Here is a 22616-nt window from a genome sequence, read left to right as displayed (position 1 = left end):
ATTGTTCCTTTAATACTACGTTTTTTTTCAAAAATTTTTCTCAAACGAAGTTTTTAGTAATTGTATTTCTCGTGTGATCTCTTCTTGCCATTTTTCGCTTGTCCAATTTTTCGTCTTACCCTTCTTTTTTCCTCAAAAGGGACAAAAAGGTAATGCCCGGAGTGCACAATTTGTCCGAGCAGCTCTCTGAGAGCCTTCCGTCGTACTAGTCTACCTATGCAGTATTCTGAAACGTTTGTGGAGACTCAACATCATGGCGGCTAGGCTATTCTTTAAAAATTGGCCCCGGCAGTCAGTCACTGTTTGGTTTTTTAAAAATAGTGAATATAAATCAAATGATAAGATATAAATTCGCTAATTCAAAGCATGAAAAATTAGGAGAATTAATAATTGCTCTCAAACGAAGTTTGTAGCAATTATATTAGTCCTGTTGGTCTTTTTTAATACGACTTTTTGCTTGATCGATTTCTCGTCTGACCCATTTGACTTTCTGTCCTTCAAAACATGATAAACAGGTAGCGCTCAGTGGTCATTAAGTTTCATTAGAAGCCCTTAGCCGCGTTTAGTAGTCCATCAAGTGCTTAGTGTGGTGAAGCCACTGGGAAGGTCGTAGTTTATGGTTAAAAGGCCATCCTGCTATGTTTTTTATTTCGTCGTCGCGATTTTTGTTTCGACCATATGACGTCACAACCACTTCATATCTGCTTTTTGTTCATTTGTTCATGCGATTTCAACTGAAGTGCGTGTGTGACGTCATTTTCGCTCTTAGTGGAGTGAGTTTTTTGTTCATTCGAGCGATTAAATTTTTGGTCACACTTGACTTACCTCACTCTCAAAAATGACTTCCTCACTTTAAAAATGACATTTTGCTAGTTTCATTTTTCGTCAGATGCTTCCCAGTTTCGACCTCAAAAACCAAAAAAAGTTATCCCAATGGGCATTGAGTCAGTGAGAGCACGCTTTCATGCGAGTAAAAAGCTGGTTTGTGAGGCTTTGACTCTATCACTCCACTGCCTCTCTATCTCATGTACCTCCCACTTCTCTAGATACCCCCAAGGCACCCCCATTAAGCCCGAACTCGCTACTACCGAAGCCAACTGCACACTGGTCGGTTGAGAGCAATTTGTCCAACGTTAGTCGGTTATGTTTAATTGCACTCGAAGTTTGAGGCGATTATTGTAAACCTGTCTTTTTTATCGAAAATTTTTGCGTTACCGTTTTTGCGCTTTTGTTCTAGAACATTCTTTGACTTCTCGAAGGACTTTTTCAGGCTTGTCTTCATTTTTGAGTGATGTGATTTTCTGTTACTCGAATATAAAGTTTGTTGCTAAAGGTAAGGCGATTCTATGATAGAAAATCCCAAGGGCCTGATGGTCGTGTGGTTACTGCTTTCGAGAAATGCGGAGGTTGTGGGTTCGAATCGCTTACGAATCGAACATGCGCATATAAAAGAGGATTTATCTAAGCTACAGCCCCTGAATTAAATTGTGCCACCTGTCCTTCGAGAGCAATTGTTCCGACGTTAGTGGGTTTATGTCTGTGTTTATAATAGCTCTGAATTGAAATTTGATGCAATTATACTAGTCCTATCGTTTTTAATGCATTTTTTGCTCGATCGATTTTTCCGTCTGACGCTTTTGACTTTTTGTACACAAAAACGGGATTAACAGGAAAGCCGGGGGGAGGGGAGTTTACTGCCTGACCAGCTTTCATAGAGTCTTACGCCTAGTCTCTAAGTCTGTTTTGTGGAGACAATTTCATAGTGTGAAGAGTTACCCCGCTCAGTCACCTCACCCCACCCAACCCTCACACTTCCACCGTCTACCCTCCTGCACCGACGATTTGATCCCCCGTTTCTTCGAGCCCTCTCACCAGCCGTACCTGCCCCCAACGCTTGACCCCCACCCCCTAATGCTAGCATACCTAAACCCAAGTCAGCTGGCTACTAACGAAACCGACCGCTCCACGGTCATTTGAGAGCAATTAGTCTGTCATGTTCTGATGTCTCACTATATTGAGAGACGTATTGCTTAATAAAAGTTATCGTTTTCTGTTACTGTTTTCTGGTACTTTTTATTTCTTACAACTTCTTTTTGACTTCATCAAGTGAAAAATTTAATTTGCAAATTTCTTTACAAAAGTAAAGATTCCAACCTTTAAGATGCGTTCTTTCTTGCGTTAAAACTCTAATACAGTTTCAACTGAGTTTTGTTGCTTGTCCACATGTTAATGCTGTAGGTCTAATTTGTAATGCTAATCTTAATTTGGTATAGTGGTCGAAGATATGCAAAGTTTAATTTATACTGCCGACTTAAACAGAGGATTGTCGTCCAACGTCTTAATTTTTAGGTATTTCAATAATCTGGTTGCAGAAGAGCAAAGTCGGCAAGGCATCCGTCGCCTGGCAGGTGGCAAAGCTATTGGCTACAACCTAGAGAAGGGTGAATTCCTCTGCCCCATGTGCGGGGCACTGGGTAATGCACTAGTACCAACTGTGCAGCCCAACATCTTCAAGCCCTATACTCGAATATCCTCAGTTCTTTCTGAACAACCAACTTCACCTAATGACGTCCAATATTACTTCAATTTATTGCATGAGTTTTCAAATTACGGAGGAACGCGAAGCGATACAATGAGTGACACGAGTCTGTTTGAGAAAATGATGGGCAGAGGAATACAGAAAGCGCCCCCATTTCCCCAAAACGTGGCTAAAATTCTGGAGAACTGTGCCGAACAAGTTTACATCAAAGGCCTCGAGGTTAATCCGGATTCTAATAATCCGAGGATCCCGGTGGTCTTATGGAACTCAATTGCAACTACAGTGCTTGTTCAGGGTAGGTATTCACTGGCTTAGGTATTCATCGATCGGATTGCATAATTAAGCGTATTATTAGTTCTCTATTGAAAATCTATTAGAAATATTGCGCAACTGGTAAAGTGACGTCTAAGCTGAAATTTTGCATTTAAAATAGCATTATTGTATGTGAAATTTAGAATTGTTGGGTAATTTTTCAGATTAGATTTTTTTGGCACAGAAAAGGTTGATGCGAACGATTTTCATTCTTTGTTCCAAAGTATTTGATTGTCGGTTGGGACATTTTTGATAAGTTCATTTTTCTTATTTCAGAATACTGCTGTAGATTCTCTCAAAAGCCCTTGTTCGCACAGTCTATGAAGCAGGTACGTAGCTTTTAATTTTCGACTATATCACAACTTTTCATTATGTACGACTAATTGAGCGAAAAATAGAGAAATAGAGCAATCGGAATTTTGTTTGATCTAAACCAAGGGAATATCAATCATGGTGTGTCTACTTTCCCTAGATCGAGACAGTGTTCAACTGCTCTCGAACGAAGTTTGAAGCAATTATTGTAAACGTGCTTGCTTTTTTTATGCAAATTTTTTGCGTGACTCGTTATGTTTTTAATTGCTCTTGAACGCAGTTCATAGCAATTATTGTAAACGTGTGTGTCTTTTTTATGCAAATTTTTCGCTTGACAGTTTTGCGCTTTTCTTCTAGAACATTCTTTGACTTCTCAAGTGACTTTTTCACGCTTTCGTTCTTCATTTTTGAGTGATCTCTATTGCTCTGAAGTAAAGCTAATATAAATTCGATTGCAGAATAAGTGAGGTATGTGATCTGTAGCTCAGTGATTAGTATTTGTGCTTGTGGATCGGGAGGGCAGTGGTTCGAATCCGGGCGCGGAAATTTTTTTTGCACCCATAATTTGATCTAGGCTACAGCCCCTGAATTAAATTGCCTCGCCTGTCGTTTTAGAGCAATTTGCCCGGCGTTAGTCGGTTGTTTTGGTCCGTTGACTGCTGTTTTAGAACATTAGACTTTAACATTAGCAGCTGATTTTCTAGTATGTAGTTATTAATAGCCGCCGTCAGCCTCTCAAATGTCTATTTTTTAGGCTTTCTCCTTTTTTACAGTTCAAAGAATTGGGGCTCTGTATTGGAGCTCTTTTTTTAAGTTCTGTTCGCACATTTTGATGATTTTTGAAGTCTAATTGGAGTAGTGATTTTGGTCACGCCGAAACATGAAGTGGTGCGAAAAAGCGAGTGGTTTTGCGGCGTGAAATTTTTCGCTCTAATTTTAAAGTTGTTCACATGCGGCAATTTCACTTTGATTTTTACTGTTTTTTCAATTTTTTGGATCGAATTTTTTCTAAATGTTTTTCCTATCCATTTACATTCATTCTATGACTAAGTTTTTTTAAACCAAACTTATTTTATTCGAAAGTGGTTTTTTGTTCACATGGGGCATTTTGACATTGATTTACAGCTTTTGATCCGTTTTTTGGAATTGGTTTTCCCAATTCACTCATAGTCCGTTCTAGGTCTTGTTTTTGTTTAGTCAATGAAAATTCTTTGAATTGTAGGTCAGGACTTGTCCTGCTGTTTTTTTAAATTCGCTTTACCTTTTGATCACGTTTTTCGTTTTAAATAAATCACGATTTTCACGTTTGACTTTTGGCTTACTTCTCACACACTGTTTCAACTGAATGGATTGTAAATTCTTTCAGGCATTGAATTACGCAATATAGTGAATACGGTCAATGTCAAAAGAACAAAATCAAAAGAGCAAAATCAAAAGAAACGGGATAGTTCGATAAAGTAATAGTGCATTAGGTTATCAAAGTTTATTAGAGCGATTGCTAGCTGATATTAGTATCAAGATTAATACCCTTCAGTTTAGAAGCTTAAGTAAGTATAAGTTTAGATTCTAACTGAAACTGCACATTGAATTGGAACAATTTGAGTTTTTTTGAAAAAAAATGTCCAATTCTGTCTCTTCTTTTTTGTTTTTCTGTTTCAATCCCGATGTGCGTCTAGCGCGTCAACGGCTGCTATTTTCCAGCAATCTGCCGACAATGTTTAGGAATTGATGGTTGAATTAAAGGTCAAAAGGTAATTTTGATACGTTTTTTCTCCATAACAGTCCCTTGTTCCTATTCGAACTGCAGACAACCCCACCTACCTAACCCCACCACATACCCCAGGCCTACACACACCCTTAAATTATAAGCTGTGTCTGCATCTTAAGTACTTTCCTTTCTCTATTTTTGTTGGGCAACTAATTTTTTGTCGTCGTTTCTTTTGTTTGATTTGTTGATTCGTTTCCAGGGTTCTACCGGCTATATCTTTCTAACAGTAGGCTGGGTTTTCAATATATAGTAATTAAGAAACTGCTGACCTTGCTGCTTAGATCGTAAGGTCTTTTAGAAGTTGTCTCAACATATCGGTCACTCTCCTATTCAAACTACAGACCCCCACCGACCAACCAACCCTCGCAGCCCCAAAGTCATGACCCCTCCCACAAGCTAGCCCCCACCGCCACCCGCAACTGCATGCCCCACAGCCTTACCCCTCCCCTTCAACTTCAACTACCTACACCACCTCACCTACCCCTTGACCGATTTTTCGTCTGAGCCATTTGACTTTTCGTCCTCGAAAGCAGGACAAACAGGTAGTGAAAAGCGGGCATTCAGTGCTCTTAGAGCCTTTCAGCTGACTAGTCTCAAAGTATCTGGTTCACGGAAATTGTTTTGGAACCTTATACTTAATAGTGTGAAGGACCGTTCTTAGAAGTTGACCCCCCCCTTCTACAACCCTCCCCCATCAGCCCCTCTCACCCCCCCCCCAATCCCACCCCTGCGCAACGTTCAGGCCGTAAGGGCGCGTGAGCAAAGACTCCCTCCCACTGTTGCCCCCCCCCTCGCTGCGCTCACCTCACGCCCCTTTAATTAAGCTAAAGCTAACCTCACTAAACCGTGTCTATCTACTGACAAAACCAAGCGTTCGCCGGTCGTTTGAGAGGAATTCGCCCGACGTTAGTCGGTTATGTTGATAAAATTAATTCTTTTTGGTTTTTCTATGATATTTCTCATTTAGATTAGGTTTTTTTATGGATATTAGACGATTCTTCGTCGTTTCCGGTAACCTAATGGCTGTTTTTTTAAATTTGTTTTACTTTTTGATAAAGTTTTTCGTTTTGTTTAAGTCACGACTTCCACGTTTGGTTTCTAACTTACCTCACTCAATTTCCCGCAAAAAATTTCCAGGTCAAAAAGTGGAATCAAAAGGAACGGGATAAACCAATAAAACCCGGGCACTGAGAACTCTTGTTCGAAGACTTAGTGTATTAGTCCTACAACTAAGAGGCTTAATTTACCATTTGTTGGTATCTACTGAGACTGCGGATCACATGTGAACACTTTTTGCTCAGAAAATTTAGGTTGTCGCCAAAGTTCCTTTAATTTTCTCTGACTGTTTCCATCCCAACCTCTGTGAGTGGGGTCAAAGTGGGGTTTTACCGGCATTCTGCCGGCTATATTTAACAAATTAGGTTGCGTGTTAGCGCTCAATCCTTTTATCGGTTACCTTCGCGAGTTGTTAGTTAATTATTAATGTCTAGCAATGTCTTTTTGTAACCTTTAGAAATACCTCGACTCCTTATGTCGAAATATGATGCTGATTCCGAAACTGAATGTGCACTATTTGGATGCATGCAAGAAACACCTCATCAATCTCTTCCAGAAGATCTTTCTCAACTTCAGAGCTTCTGCCTTTCTCTACGAATACGATCTGTTTTATTACATGGTAAGAGACTGTTTTCTCTCCTCTGAGGAAGAAAGTTTTCGTTTTCAATATCATATGTGAACAAACAACTGCTTAGTTTTTTCATTGAAAAGGATATCCTATTAAAAGGTAGGACTATCAAGTATACCTTATATAAAAATATCTTTAATGTCATAATCTTCAGTGGTGGTACTGTCGGCCGGATCATTTCAATGGTAAATGCCAGTTTCGTGGATTTTGACCATTTTCTATCAGCTAGAAATGGGCAAAAGTTATAAACCGAAGGATACTGTCATTTTGGGCTAATAGTGAGGTTATGGCTCCAGAAGGGTACCATTTATCAGCCTCTGGTTTTCCTGTCCGTTTATAGAACAAGAAGAGCGAAAAATATACAATATTGTTGTCCAATAACTCAACAGTACAATAACGCAACTGTCCAATAATAGATGAAAGCTGACTGTAATCCAATAATTTGGCAAGCGGGCTGAATTTTTCTGTTCACGTGCGGCTTTCTCAGCTGTTTTTTAGTTTGTTTTTAATTTTAGTTTTTCGAGCTAAATTGTTTTTATCACCGAATTAAGAAGTCAACTTGTGCTTGAGAGAATTTTTGACCATTGTAATTAATTGTGGGATTTTTGTACAAAATTTGGAGCTTTTAATTGTCGACTTGCCATTTTCGAAGCTTTTTTGTGGCTTTTGTAATGTTTCTAGAATATTTTAATATCTTCAGTGATTGTATTTGTGGCGGGAGTTAGTTTTTATGTAGTATACGAAACTTACATAGAAAGCTATTTATTTGAGGGGAACCAAATATGTTTTTGGTTAAGAAAATTGATTAGTTTAAGATCAATTGTCACTGTTTTCTTTTTTCAGTTTCTGATAATTTCTCTGATTTTTTGATTTTTTCTCTTCAGATGTTTCTTATTAATAGCCACCCTCATCTTCTCAGCCGACTAATATAGCGCTCCTATTTTTTACAATTCAAAGAATTTGAATTGTATTGGGGCGCTGTCTTTTTTACGACTCGAAGAGGAGTATTGGAGAAGTCCTTTTTTTTAAATCAATTTTATTGGAGTGATTTTTGAAGCGGGAAATGAAACGCGTGAAAAAATTTGGAGTGCTTTTGGTGCTGAACAAAAGTGAAGAGAGGAGCGAAAAGAGAGTGGTTTTTGTTCATTCCACTGTTTTTGAGAAAGCGAGAAATTGATGTGTGAAAAAATTTTCTCGAAGCGAGCAAAATTTTTTTGTTCACGTGCGGCATTTTAAAGCAGTTTTTTTTCATTTATTTTGGTTAAGAGGTTTGGTTATGATTTTGTTTTAACTTTATGCTGGTTTTGGTAGTGCTTTGCAGGTTTTTGGAATTTCATGTGAATTTTATGATAATTCGGAGGTTTTTAATGTATTTTGCTGATTTTCGGGCTAATTTTTGCGTTTTTTTTGACGATTATTTTGTTTTACTGGCTCAAATGGTTATTGAAGAACCCCTTCTAAATGAGAAAATTGTTGGTAACAATTGATTACAGTTTTGTGGGTACAAATCATTTTTTTGTTGAGAACTATGACAAAAAAATGGCGAAAAATGGAACTATTTTTAATAGCCGCCCTCATCTTCTCAGCCGGCTATTATAGCGCTCCTTTTTTTTTTACTTCGTCGAATAAAAAAATGTTTCGCTTTACCTCATTTTGCCGCCTTTTCAACATTTTGCGTGAAATCTTTTTGACTTCTCTAGGCTAGTTTCTCTCTTCTCTCATTCTGCTAAAAGTGATTTTGAACATCAGTTGCTCAGCAAAGCAATTCAAAATGAACAGAGTCAGTATAAAAAATTGAAGTCAGAAATAGAAACGGGATAAACCCATAAAGCCCAATTTTAGATGCCCGCTATTTGAACGTCGTTCCTATAAGTAATAGTTACCTCTCTCTAATGCTTATTGTTGTTGATAGTAGCCCCTGTAGCCTCTCTCTAAGAAACAGAAGAATGTTCAACTACGAAATGCCATCAAAATAAATTGGACTTAAAAAATATTTTTGTGCAAAAATCTTTTTTTTTTCAATATCTTCTGTTATTTCAATCCCAATCATGCTTATTGGAATCAACGGCGGCTATTTTCCGGCAATCTGCCGGGTATGTTGAAATTTTTTTATTTGGATCTGTTTTGAGATGAGGTTTATGGAGAGCTTTGATCATTTGATGGGCCAGTGTTTTTTGAAATAATTGAAGTAATTAGTTGTTCTCGAACGAAGTTTGAAGCAATTAAAGTAAGCATGTGTGTCGTCTTTTATGCAAAGTGTTTGCTTGACCATTTTTGCGCTTTTGAGTTACTTTTTTACGCTTCTCCATGATCTCTGATTGTATTGCTCTCACGCTTAAGGATAGTTTGTTGGTAAAGTAAAAGCGATTGTCGCATGAAACAGGGACTTTTAGCCGAGTGGTGGGACTTTGGAGGTCGCGTGTTGGAATCCGACCCTGGGTATTTTTGCACTCAAACAAAATTTTTTGTATGCTATAGCCATAAATTGCCCCGGCTTTTGTCTGGAAGAGCAATTTGTCCGACGTTGTTCGTTATTATAGCTGCGAAGCTGTAAGCCGAGCGGAGCTATATTGCGGTGCTCTTGGTTTTTTTTTGTTTCGTCGTCTGACGCTCTTTTTCGTTTTACATTTGTTCACACGTCAAAGCTGAAAAAGTCAAATTTTCTGAAAGACTTCGTCCTCTCACTAACGGCATTTGCGCGCGAGACGTTATTTCTCACTCTTTTTAAACAACGTTTTCAGCTCATTTGCGTTATTAGATTTTGATCATACGTGACTTGCCTCACTCAATAAAATGACTTTTGCACTTTAAAACTTAAGTTTAATTTGAATTTGCTTCAGGTCAAAGGAACTAATATGTGCAGTAAAGGTCCCTAATGAAGAGGCTTCTGCGGGATTAATTTTAACAAGCTTTATTAATTTATCGCTGGATGGTTTTTGCCTAGCTTCTTGAGCGGCGTCTATTTTTTTCAATTTAGATCTGTCTCTTTTTCTATCGCTGTTATAAGGAACGCAGGTCTATTCTTTAGCAGCTATTCCGGCAATCTTCCGGCTATGTTTCGGTTTTATTTTTGTTTTTTATTGAATTATGCCTTATTTTTTAGGTTTGTTTTTAATAGCCGCCGTCAGCCTCGCAAACGGCTATTATTTAGGCGCTCTCCTTTTTTAAAAATCGCTTTGGCTTTTGATCACGTTTTTCGTTTTACATAAGTCACGACTTTCAAGTTTGACTTCTGACTTCTCACTCACTGCTTCAACTGAATGGTTTTTAAATCCCTTCTTTCAATTGCATGACTTCTGCGTTCACTTTGTAAACCTAAATTGGGAATGTGATTTATAATTGAAATTAAGTAGAGCTCTTGCAAGCGCTTTAATTGTAAGGCTATAATATTTGAAAAACATCATTGAAATTTGATTCAAAAATAAGGATAAATTGAAATTAGAATTTCCAAGAACAGATTTGATTAGGGTTTTTATTTAACTAAATTTAAATGTTTCTTTGTTTCAATTTAATGCTAACACTTCTCATTACGTTGACATCACTTCTTTCCGAAAAGACCAGTGAGATTTTAATTTTATGCGTTATTTTATTTCACTTAGCTTTACAGTCACTGCTGATCGGATCTCTGTGCTTATGGGGGGATAGATTTTTTGTGGTTGAGACTTTTAATGTATGTATGTTTTATTAATAGCCGCAGTCTGCCTCTCTAACGGCTATTATTTAGGCGCTCTCCATTTTACAAATCAAAGAATTTTAATTGTATTGGGGAGCTTTTTTAAGATATGTTCACGCATTTTCATGATTTTTCTAGTCAAATTGGCGTTGTAATTTTGGTTATGCCGATTCATTGTTCATTCTAGGCCTAGTTTTTTTGTTTGAACCAAATTTTCATTTCTCGCTAGTGGTATTTTGTTAACATGCGGCATTTTGACATTGGTTTTCTGTTTTTTCTATTTTTATCTGAGTTTTTTTAGAAATGGTTTTCCCAATTCACCCATAGTTCGTTCTAGGTCTAGTCAATGAAAATTCCTGAAGTTGTACGTCAATAATTGTGCTGTTTTTTGTTTGCTTTACCTTTTGATCACGTTTTTCGTTTTACATAAGTCACGACTTTCGCGTTTTACTTCTGACTTAACCTCACTCACTGTTTTAACTGAATGGTTTTTAAATCCATTCACTCAATGAATTACGCAAGATAGTGGTTGATACAGTCAAGGTCAAAAGAGCAAAATCAAGAGAGACGAGATAAACCGATAAAGCCTGGTCATTCAGTCATTGAGTATTAGGTTATCAAAGTTCATTAGAGTGTTTGCTAGCTGACACTAGTAGTATTAATTACTCTCAAACGAAGTTTATAGCAATTATATTAGTCCTGTCGGTCTTTTTTTATGCGATTTTTCGCTTGACCGATTTTTCGTCTGACGCTTTTGATTTTTCGTCCTCACAAACGTGATAACAGTTAGCGCCCACCGGGCATTAAGTACTCTTAGAGCCTTTCGGCTCTATTTCAGCTCAGACTGTTTTGGAGACTTATACTTTTGGTGTGAAGGGCGGTTCTTAGAGGTTGAAGACACCCCCGTTGTTGACCCCCCACCGCGCTGTTGCCCCCTGTTTCTCGACCTTTTTGAAAATTTTTCAGTTCTTTCAGCCGTAGGTTTCAAGAAACGTCCTCTAGGGTTTTATAATAGGTTACTGCATAGTTTCCAGTGGTTGTGGAATGGTTTCAAAATTTTATCACGACTTTTAGCTTTTTTTGACAAAACGTTCAAATTTTTTCAATTTTTAGACATTTATTTTTATTATTCACGTCTTTCCAGACGGTGAGGCCAGAAATATTCATTAAGAGTTTGATAATAAGTTACTGAAAAAGTTTTTTTTGCCATGGGATAGCTTCCAATTAATTAATATGACAAATTTTAGCTTTTTTTAAATAAAACTTGCATCTCAAGTTTATTGAAATTGTTTGTCATATTATAGGTTTCTCCAGCCTCAAGAGCCACATAACCTCCTCTAGGGTTTGATCATAGGTTACTGCATAGCTTCTAGATGTAATGGAATCTCAAGATTTTAATGTCACCAGTTTTTTTTAAAAGTATTTAAAGTTTTTTAAAGTTTTTTTTTGAATCTTCGAATTTTTTAATCATTTTTTCCGGCACCAGGGTCTTTAAGAGCCAAGGAACCTCCTCTAGGGATTAAAGTTAGCTTACTGTATTTTCTCCAGATGTTATGGAATGTACTGCAAGATTTTAACATCACGAATTAAAGCATTTTTTGATCTTTTTTGCCATTTTTTTTTAATTTTTTGACAATTTTAGATATTCAAGTTATTTGAGCCTCAAGGGTCAGAAAACTCCTGTTAGGGTTTGATGGTAAGCTACCGGAAAATTGTTTTGTGCATTGATTAATTTTCAACTTTTCATTATCACAAGTTTTAGCAATTTTTTAATATAATTTGCAATTTTTTTGAAAGTTTCTTGAAATTTTTTGTCATTTTTCAGGTTTCCCTACCCTCAAGCGCCACGGAACTTCATCTTGGGTTTGATAATATGTTACTACATAGTTTATTGATGTAGTGGAATGTTTTTCAACACTTTAATATCACGAATTTAAGTAATATTCTACAGTATTTGCAATTTTTTTTAGTGTTTTTTAATTTTTTCGAGCACATGAGGCCCTGGGACCTCCTCCAAGGTTTGATGAAAAGTTGTCGCGTAGTTTCTAGAGTTAATGGAATAGTTATCAATTTTTAATGATTCCAGCTTTCAAATTTTTGATAAAAGTAATTTTTCAAATTTTCGGGTAATTATCATGTTCCAATTTATGATGAGCCAGTGAAAGTATATACAGCTTGAAATAGGGAAACTGGATAGTTTCTTGAGACAATGAAATGGTTTTGAAGAGTTTAAAATCTTGAATTTTAGGAAGATTTTGATAAAATTTGCAATTGTTTTCACAGTTTTTGAGAACTTTTGTCCTTTTCTTAGTTGCTGGCCAACGATCATTACTGGCCAACAAAGTTTTTTAAGTCTTGGAGATGGGTTACTTGGCAGAACTTTCGAGATAAAAAGTGGTTTTGAACTTTTTTTACTTCGAAGTTGAAAACTTTTTAAGTTTGCCTTTTTCAGTTTTTTTTTCTATGATTTATTTATTAACAAGGCTAGAACGTTGATATCTCTTTTTCTCTCCGTTGGTTAGGTTTTTTTCTTTCTCGTTCACGTTTTATCTCCCTCTCTCTCACACTATATCTCTCTCTCTTCTCGCTCTTTTTGTTGATGCCGAACTTCAGCTCTTATGTGGCGTAATGTCATTATCTCTGATCCTCATTAACAATGAGTTATAGAAGAAATGTTTTTCTTATAAATGGCTTAACAGGCATTTTAGGAAATATTTTTTAATTGCTCTCAAAAGCAATTTGTAGCAAATATATTAATCTTGTTTGTCTCTTTTATGCATTTTGCGTTGGGCCGATTTTTCGTTTGACAAATTTGATTTTCGTCTTCAGAAACGGGATAAAGAGGTAGCGCCCAGTTTGCATTAAGTTCTCTTTAAGTTTATTAAGTGAGCCGTTCAGCCCACTAGTCTTCATGTATGCGATTAACAGAAACTGTTTTGGAGATTTATGGTGTGAAGGGCGGTTCTTAGAAATTGATCCCATACATCACCCACCCACCGCCCCCACATCAGTCCCCCAATCCACTTTTGCACCCCCGCTGCGGTGCCCCCCGCTGCCATCAGGGCGGTTTTTTGAGAGCAATTCGCCCGTTTTATTAAGCTTATTAGCCTTCAGTTGAGAAGCTGAATTAAGTATAGTTTTAGAATCCAACTGAAACTGCACGCCGCAATAGATTACTATTTGACATTGAAAAAAAATAGGAAAATGCCGTCAATTTATGACTTTTTTCTTTTTCTGTTTCAATCCCGATGTGCATCAAGCGCGTCAACGGCGGCTACTTTCCGGCAATCTGCCGGCTATGTTTAGATGATTGTTGGGATGTGTTTTTTGCCACTGATTTAACAAAAAAGGTTGCCCCATATTGTCTGAGAACAAGTTCTTGGATCTCACAAATTGTAGAGATACTGTAAAAAAGATACCGATTTTTATTTTTCTCTTAGTTTCGTTTTCATGATTCTTTGGTTATTTGAGTTTAATTGAGCATTTTTATATTGTTCGAAACTTTATGATTGATCTGAACTATTTTCAACAGATTTTTCCGAGATTTATCCGAAAAAAATGACTATTCCACAGTTTTGTTTTATGTATTTCAACATTTTTAATTAAGTACTACAATAAAACAAATAAGTAGGTAGTTAGGTGCGGTCGGGTTCAGGTTTTACTTCAAGTTGGTTACGGAGTCTTCCCGCTATATCTTCTTTAGCTGAAGCAAATTTGTTCATATGGAGGGTGAACTTGTGCTTTTTGTTTTTGAACATTGACTTCTGTTTTCGAACATTTGGATTTAAACAGTAGCTTAGTTTTTTACTGATAGTATTTAGCAACTGCTGGTAATATTGAAGGTCGAAATGTCATTTTCGTAAGTTTCTTTCCGTAACAGTCCCTCCCCCTATCCAAACTACAGATACCTCAACCTACAATCCAACCTGCGCCCCGTCTACCTAACCCCCCTTCCGCAAGCCGGCTACCTTCCTACCCCCTCGTGCACGCTCCTCCGCCTCGTTCCACCCGTAACCCAACACGCTCGACCAGTTTTGTCTGTATTTTTTTAAACCTCAATGATTTTATTATGCACTTTTTTGTTTCTTCTTTCTCTTTGATATGTCGGATCTTATCTTTTCCGTTTGTGCCCCCAGTACGTTATGCGCCCCCCCCAGTTACAGAGCACGTGCCATTGCTTCAGGTCAAAGGAACTAATATGTGCAGTAAAGGTCCCTAATGAAGAGGCTTCTGCGGGATTAATTTTAACAAGCTTTATTAATTTATCGCTGGATGGTTTTTGCCTAGCTTCTTGAGCGGCGTCTATTTTTTTCAATTTAGATCTGTCTCTTTTTCTATCGCTGTTATAAGGAACGCAGGTCTATTCTTTAGCAGCTATTCCGGCAATCTTCCGGCTATGTTTTGGTTTTATTTTTGTTTTTTATTGAATTATGCCTTATTTTTTAGGTTTGTTTTTAATAGCCGCCGTCAGCCTCGCAAACGGCTATTATTTAGGCGCTCTCCTTTTTTAAAAATCGCTTTGGCTTTTGATCACGTTTTTCGTTTTACATAAGTCACGACTTTCAAGTTTGACTTCTGACTTCTCACTCACTGCTTCAACTGAATGGTTTTTAAATCCCTTCTTTCAATTGCATGACTTCTGCGTTCACTTTGTAAACCTAAATTGGGAATGTGATTTCTAATTGAAATTAAGTAGAGCTCTTGCAAGCGCTTTAATTGTAAGGCTATAATATTTGAAAAACATCATTGAAATTTGATTCAAAAATAAGGATAAATTGAAATTAGAATTTCCAAGAACAGATTTGATTAGGGTTTTTATTTAACTAAATTTAAATGTTTCTTTGTTTCAATTTAATGCTAACACTTCTCATTACGTTGACATCACTTCTTTCCGAAAAGACCAGTGAGATTTTAAATTTATGCGTTATTTTATTTCACTTAGCTTTACAGTCACTGCTGATCGGATCTCTGTGCTTATGGGGGGATAGATTTTTTGTGGTTGAGACTTTTAATGTATGTATGTTTTATTAATAGCCGCAGTCTGCCTCTCTAACGGCTATTATTTAGGCGCTCTCCATTTTACAAATCAAAGAATTTTAATTGTATTGGGGAGCTTTTTAAGATATGTTCACGCATTTTCATGATTTTTCTAGTCAAATTGGCGTTGTAATTTTGGTTATGCCGATTCATTGTTCATTCTAAGCCTAGTTTTTTTGTTTGAACCAAATTTTCATTTCTCGCTAGTGGTATTTTGTTAACATGCGGCATTTTGACATTGGTTTTTTGTTTTTTCTATTTTTATCTGAGTTTTTTTAGAAATGGTTTTCCCAATTCACCCATAGTTCGTTCTAGGTCTAGTCAATGAAAATTCCTGAAGTTGTACGTCAATAATTGTGCTGTTTTTTGTTTGCTTTACCTTTTGATCACGTTTTTCGTTTTACATAAGTCACGACTTTCGCGTTTTACTTCTGACTTAACCTCACTCACTGTTTTAACTGAATGGTTTTTAAATCCATTCACTCAATGAATTACGCAAGATAGTGGTTGATACAGTCAAGGTCAAAAGAGCAAAATCAAGAGAGACGAGATAAACCGATAAAGCCTGGTCATTCAGTCATTGAGAATTAGGTTATCAAAGTTCATTAGAGTGTTTGCTAGCTGACACTAGTAGTATTAATTACTCTCAAACGAAGTTTATAGCAATTATATTAGTCCTGTCGGTCTTTTTTTATGCGATTTTTCGCTTGACCGATTTTTCGTCTGACGCTTTTGATTTTTCGTCCTCACAAACGTGATAACAGTTAGCGCCCACCGGGCATTAAGTACTCTTAGAGCCTTTCGGCTCTATTTCAGCTCAGACTGTTTTGGAGACTTATACTTTTGGTGTGAAGGGCGGTTCTTAGAGGTTGAAGACACCCCCGTTGTTGACCCCCCACCGCGCTGTTGCCCCCTGTTTCTCGACCTTTTTGAAAATTTTTCAGTTCTTTCAGCCGTAGGTTTCAAGAAACGTCCTCTAGGGTTTTATAATAGGTTACTGCATAGTTTCCAGTGGTTGTGGAATGGTTTCAAAATTTTATCACGACTTTTAGCTTTTTTTGACAAAACGTTCAAATTTTTTCAATTTTTAGACGTTTATTTTTATTATTCACGTCTTTCCAGACGGTGGGGCCAGAAATATTCATTAAGAGTTTGATAATAAGTTACTGAAAAAGTTTTTTTTGCCATGGGATAGCTTCCAATTATTTAATATGACAGATTTTAGCTTTTTTTAAATAAAACCTGCATCTCAAGTTTATTGAAATTGTTTGTCATATTATAGGTTTCTCCAGCCTCAAGAGCCACATAACCTCCTCTAGGGTTTGATCATAGGTTACTGCATAGCTTCTAGATGTAATGGAATCTCAAGATTTTAATGTCACCAGTTTTTTTTAAAAGTATTTAAAGTTTTTTAAAGTTTTTTTTTGAATCTTCGAATTTTTTAATCATTTTTTCCGGCACCAGGGTCTTTAAGAGCCAAGGAACCTCCTCTAGGGATTAAAGTTAGCTTACTGTATTTTTTCCAGATGTTATGGAATGTACTGCAAGATTTTAACATCACGAATTAAAGCATTTTTTGATCTTTTTTGCCATTTTTTTTTTAAATTTTTGACAATTTTAGATATTCAAGTTATTTGAGCCTCAAGGGTCAGAAAACTCCTGTTAGGGTTTGATGGTAAGCTACCGGAAAATTGTTTTGTGCATTGATTAATTTTCAACTTTTCATTATCACAAGTTTTAGCAATTTTTTAATATAATTTGCAATTTTTTTAAAAGTTTCTTGAAATTTTTTGTCATTTTTCAGGTTTCCCTACCCTCAAGCGCCACGGAACTTCATATTGGGTTTGATAATATGTTACTACATAGTTTATTGATGTAGTGGAATGTTTTTCAACACTTTAATATCACGAATTTAAGTAATATTCTACAGTATTTGCAATTTTTTTTAGTGTTTTTTAATTTTTTCGAGCACATGAGGCCCTGGGACCTCCTCCAAGGTTTGATGAAAAGTTGTCGCGTAGTTTCTAGAGTTAATGGAATAGTTATCAATTTTTAATGATTCCAGCTTTCAAATTTTTGATAAAAGTAATTTTTCAAATTTTCGGGTAATTATCATGTTCCAATTTATGATGAGCCAGTGAAAGTATATACAGCTTGAAATAGGGAAACTGGATAGTTTCTTGAGACAATGAAATGGTTTTGAAGAGTTAAAAATCTTGAATTTTAGGAAGATTTTGATAAAATTTGCAATTGTTTTCACAGTTTTTGAGAACTTTTGTCCTTTTCTTAGTTGCTGGCCAACGATCATTACTGGCCAACAAAGTTTTTTAAGTCTTGGAGATGGGTTACTTGGCAGAACTTTCGAGATAAAAAGTGGTTTTGAACTTTTTTTACTTCGAAGTTGAAAACTTTTTAAGTTTGCCTTTTTCAGTTTTTTTTTCTATGATTTATTTATTAACAAGGCTAGAACGTTGATATCTCTTTTTCTCTCCGTTGGTTAGGTTTTTTTCTTTCTCGTTCACGTTTTATCTCCCTCTCTCTCACACTATATCTCTCTCTCTTCTCGCTCTTTTTGTTGATGCCGAACTTCAGCTCTTATGTGGCGTAATGTCATTATCTCTGATCCTCATTAACAATGAGTTATAGAAGAAATGTTTTTCTTATAAATGGCTTAACAGGCATTTTAGGAAATATTTTTTAATTGCTCTCAAAAGCAATTTGTAGCAAATATATTAATCTTGTTTGTCTCTTTTATGCATTTTGCGTTGGGCCGATTTTTCGTTTGACACATTTGATTTTCGTCTTCAGAAACGGGATAAAGAGGTAGCGCCCAGTTTGCATTAAGTTCTCTTTAAGTTTATTAAGTGAGCCGTTCAGCCCACTAGTCTTCATGTATGCGATTAACAGAAACTGTTTTGGAGATTTATGGTGTGAAGGGCGGTTCTTAGAAATTGATCCCATACATCACCCACCCACCGCCCCCACATCAGTCCCCCAATCCACTTTTGCACCCCCGCTGCGGTGCCCCCCGCTGCCATCAGGGCGGTTTTTTGAGAGCAATTCGCCCGTTTTATTAAGCTTATTAGCCTTCAGTTGAGAAGCTGAATTAAGTATAGTTTTAGAATCCAACTGAAACTGCACGCCGCAATAGATTACTATTTGACATAGAAAAAAAATAGGAAAATGCCGTCAATTTATGACTTTTTTCTTTTTCTGTTTCAATCCCGATGTGCATCAAGCGCGTCAACGGCGGCTACTTTCCGGCAATCTGCCGGCTATGTTTAGATGATTGTTGGGATGTGTTTTTTGCCACTGATTTAACAAAAAAGGTTGCCCCATATTGTCTGAGAACAAGTTCTTGGATCTCACAAATTGTAGAGATACTGTAAAAAAGATACCGATTTTTATTTTTCTCTTAGTTTCGTTTTCATGATTCTTTGGTTATTTGAGTTTAATTGAGCATTTTTATATTGTTCGAAACTTTATGATTGATCTGAACTATTTTCAACAGATTTTTCCGAGATTTATCCGAAAAAAATGACTATTCCACAGTTTTGTTTTATGTATTTCAACATTTTTAATTAAGTACTACAATAAAACAAATAAGTAGGTAGTTAGGTGCGGTCGGGTTCAGGTTTTACTTCAAGTTGGTTACGGAGTCTTCCCGCTATATCTTCTTTAGCTGAAGCAAATTTGTTCATATGGAGGGTGAACTTGTGCTTTTTGTTTTTGAACATTGACTTCTGTTTTCGAACATTTGGATTTAAACAGTAGCTTAGTTTTTTACTGATAGTATTTAGCAACTGCTGGTAATATTGAAGGTCGAAATGTCATTTTCGTAAGTTTCTTTCCGTAACAGTCCCTCCCCCTATCCAAACTACAGATACCTCAACCTACAATCCAACCTGCGCCCCGTCTACCTAACCCCCCTTCCGCAAGCCGGCTACCTTCCTACCCCCTCGTGCACGCTCCTCCGCCTCGTTCCACCCGTAACCCAACACGCTCGACCAGTTTTGTCTGTATTTTTTTAAACCTCAATGATTTTATTATGCACTTTTTTGTTTCTTCTTTCTCTTTGATATGTCGGATCTTATCTTTTCCGTTTGTGCCCCCAGTACGTTATGCGCCCCCCCCCCAGTTACAGAGCACGTGCCATTGCTTCAGGTCAAAGGAACTAATATGTGCAGTAAAGGTCCCTAATGAAGAGGCTTCTGCGGGATTAATTTTAACAAGCTTTATTAATTTATCGCTGGATGGTTTTTGCCTAGCTTCTTGAGCGGCGTCTATTTTTTTCAATTTAGATCTGTCTCTTTTTCTATCGCTGTTATAAGGAACGCAGGTCTATTCTTTAGCAGCTATTCCGGCAATCTTCCGGCTATGTTTTGGTTTTATTTTTGTTTTTTATTGAATTATGCCTTATTTTTTAGGTTTGTTTTTAATAGCCGCCGTCAACGGCGGCTATTTTCCGGCAATCTGCCAGCTATGTTTATATCTTGAGTAGTAGAAACTTGAACTGGGTTCGAGATAAATTGTTTCAGGTCTACATTGCAAGTTCTCTACATCTGATGACTGTGAACCACCCAGATGATGTGATGCTACCCGCCTGCAATATGTTCATGCGGCAAATAATCTACAAATTTATACTCATTCACTTCATCAACCTGCATGTGACCCAAGTGTTGTTGAAAATGGCACAAGATATTGCCTCCAAGGACGATCAACCCATGGCTGTTGATGATGGTTAGCATTCGGTCATGATAAACCTTGATAAGATAGACCTTATAGCCTTCTGAAAACTGGAGCATCTATTCCGGTTAAGCCCCCCCCCCTCCGTTTTTTATGGCCTAACATGTGCACCTGGATAGAGTAAACGTTATACTCCTGCTAGCTGAATTGCGTGATGAGTGTTTTTATCATAAGACTCTAAATGACTTTTAGCACTTATGTGAATGTGACTTCATTTTACCCCTGCAGTTTTTCAAAGTCAAGAGGAGGACTATAAAATGAAGACTGTCACTAATAAAGCATCGCAACTAAAATCTAATGAGCATTATTCTTTCCAAAACATGGTTTCTAAATACCTTGGTTGCTAAAACAAACTCCTTCAACTCAGATCCGTGTCTGTTTTATCTATATTTTACGGCCCGCAAATCTACGTCGCGGCTATTTCGGCTAATCTGTTGCATAGCTCGAGTTTTGCGCAAGATACTCTGTTTGACATTTACCGTACTCCTCTACTCCTCGATTTACTCCTGTTTATTGAATTATTATTAATTGCTCTGGAACAAATTTTGAAGCAATTATTGTAGTCGTGATGTGGTGTCTTTATATGCATTTTTTTCTTTGATATTTTCACTTTTTGAGTGACTTTTACGTTATCTTTTTACTTTTGCGTGATCTAAATTGCTCTCTGATATAGTTTCAAGCAGCTGAACTCAAATGGCAGCGTTTTTCCTCTAAAGTCAAATTAAAAACGCGACAGAATTGATCTTCAAATTTTCACTAAATCCCACTATTTGTCTATAGGCTCTCATAACGTCTTTTGCGGCCCATTAATAAAGTTTTTGCCCCGCTACTACTCCCATACTCGACGGTTGAACCAAGTTAGAATGGAATTGAGCCTCCGTCCGTTGGTTGAGAGCAGTTGTCGGTTATCTATGTGTTATATCCAGTTTTCAATAGGTACTGGGTTCCTCAAGCATACAATAAACAATGCAAACTGGATAGGAGAGCTGAAAACCTCCTTTTTATCTCTCAGCCATTTAGTGAGCGAAGATAAAAACTACCGAACAATTTGTTCGTTTTTTAATTGCTCTCGAACCAAGTTTGAAGCAATTATCTTAAACGTGCGTCTGTTTTATACACTTGACCGTTTTCGTGCCTACATTTTTGAGTGATCTCAATTGCGCTCATTCCTAAGTTAAGTATGCTGGTAATGCAAAGGCGGATGTAGCTTTATACAGGGCCTAATAGCCCAGTGGTTAAAGCTATTAGGCTAGGACTCCGGAGGTCGCGGAGTCGAATGCCACCCTGTTGAATCACCCATCAAAAATTTGTCCACACTACACACCTTGAATTAAAGTGCCACCGCGTGTCGTTCGAGAGCCATTGTCAAATGTTAAGCGGTTTCTGTTCGCATTAACGTTTATAATCTCCAGTATCATATTGTCGTGTTTAGTCGCTCTCAAACGAAATTTGTGCAATTATATTAGTCCTGTGGTCTTTTTTATAGACTATTTAGCTTTACCAACTTTTTTTGTCTGACTCTTTTGACATTTCGTCTTCATGAACGAGATATATAGGTAGCGACCGGAGGGTATTAAGTTCTCGGATCTTTTCCGTTTGTGCGAATTTTTCCGTTTGCGCATGGTGTGAAGGGTAGTTCTTGACCCCCCCCCCCCCCCCCCCTCCCCCTCAAATTCATGGTGTGAGGAGTTACCCCCTCAGTTAAACCCCCCACCCACCCACCGAACACACACACACACACAACAGGCACACACACTTCACCCCACTCCCTACCCCTCCACCTCATGCCACCCGTAAATCAGCACTCCCCCAGGCTCACCCCACGCCCGCTTCAATTAAGCTAAAGCTAGCCTTCTTAAGCTGCAGCTGCTGACGAAGCCAACTGCTCGTCAGTCGTTTGAGAGCTTTGTGTTCATGCACACTACCGATCATTTTACGCTGTTTACAATTGGATGCAAACATTCTACAAGCTTTTTAAAATTTTCGAAAGCTTCACTGTCACTGAGTTAAGCATTTAAGCTTACATTTGTTAATTTTGATTTTGCTAGCTAATTTTGGTTCCTTTCTTCTAAATTTCAGTGTTGATTAAATAACTGGCTCTTTTAGACGATACGGAGCATGAAGGCGCTGGCTGCACAAATGAGCTGACCGTTTTGGATGTGTTCAACCTTCTAATTGCCCGATGTGGAGTGAAGCTTCCATCGGGTGCTGTAACCCTGTCAAAAGTTCTGTCAAGATTAGAAGTGTGCCTGGTCCCATGGCTTAGAAGCGCTGCTCTCTTTTTCAAAGCCTTCCTCATGGCTGGTCCTGTGTCAAAGAAGTTAGAAGATGGTACGTTGCTGTGAGTTTTTTCGACTAAAGGTGTTTAAACTTTTTCTCCATACACTCATGGCTCAGCTATGCGGAGTGATTTAATTTTCACTTTACGACGGAATAGTTTCAGAAACTGGATCCTTGGTTTAAATGAAAGAGGTTGTAATAGATTTGACTAATTGGTTCGTGTTTAATAGCCGCCATCAGCCTCTCAACGGCTATTATTTAGACG

At 37.3% G+C, this 22616-nt stretch overlaps 1 protein-coding gene across 1 annotated transcript in view; it reads left to right on the top strand.

Moving 5' to 3' along the window:
• The window catches only part of LOC142357113 (E3 ubiquitin-protein ligase UBR2-like), a gene marked incomplete at its 3' end in the record, with an annotated part of 36974 nt that extends 14572 nt beyond the window's left edge, over nt 1-22402 (top strand). Inside the window, exons 6-10 of the mRNA XM_075408807.1 lie at nt 2350-2834; nt 3128-3180; nt 6445-6606; nt 19864-20065; nt 22178-22402. Of these exons, the coding sequence (XP_075264922.1) occupies nt 2350-2834; nt 3128-3180; nt 6445-6606; nt 19864-20065; nt 22178-22402 (1127 nt within the window). The remainder of the gene's footprint in view (nt 1-2349; nt 2835-3127; nt 3181-6444; nt 6607-19863; nt 20066-22177) is intronic.
• Between the last annotated feature and the right edge of the window lie 214 nt (nt 22403-22616).

The sequence above is a fragment of the Convolutriloba macropyga genome, unplaced genomic scaffold (genome assembly GCF_964194025.1).
Source record: "Convolutriloba macropyga unplaced genomic scaffold, txConMacr16.3 SCAFFOLD_1539, whole genome shotgun sequence".
NCBI lineage: Eukaryota > Metazoa > Xenacoelomorpha > Acoela > Convolutidae > Convolutriloba > Convolutriloba macropyga.
This window is presented reverse-complemented; position numbering and strand designations above follow the sequence as displayed.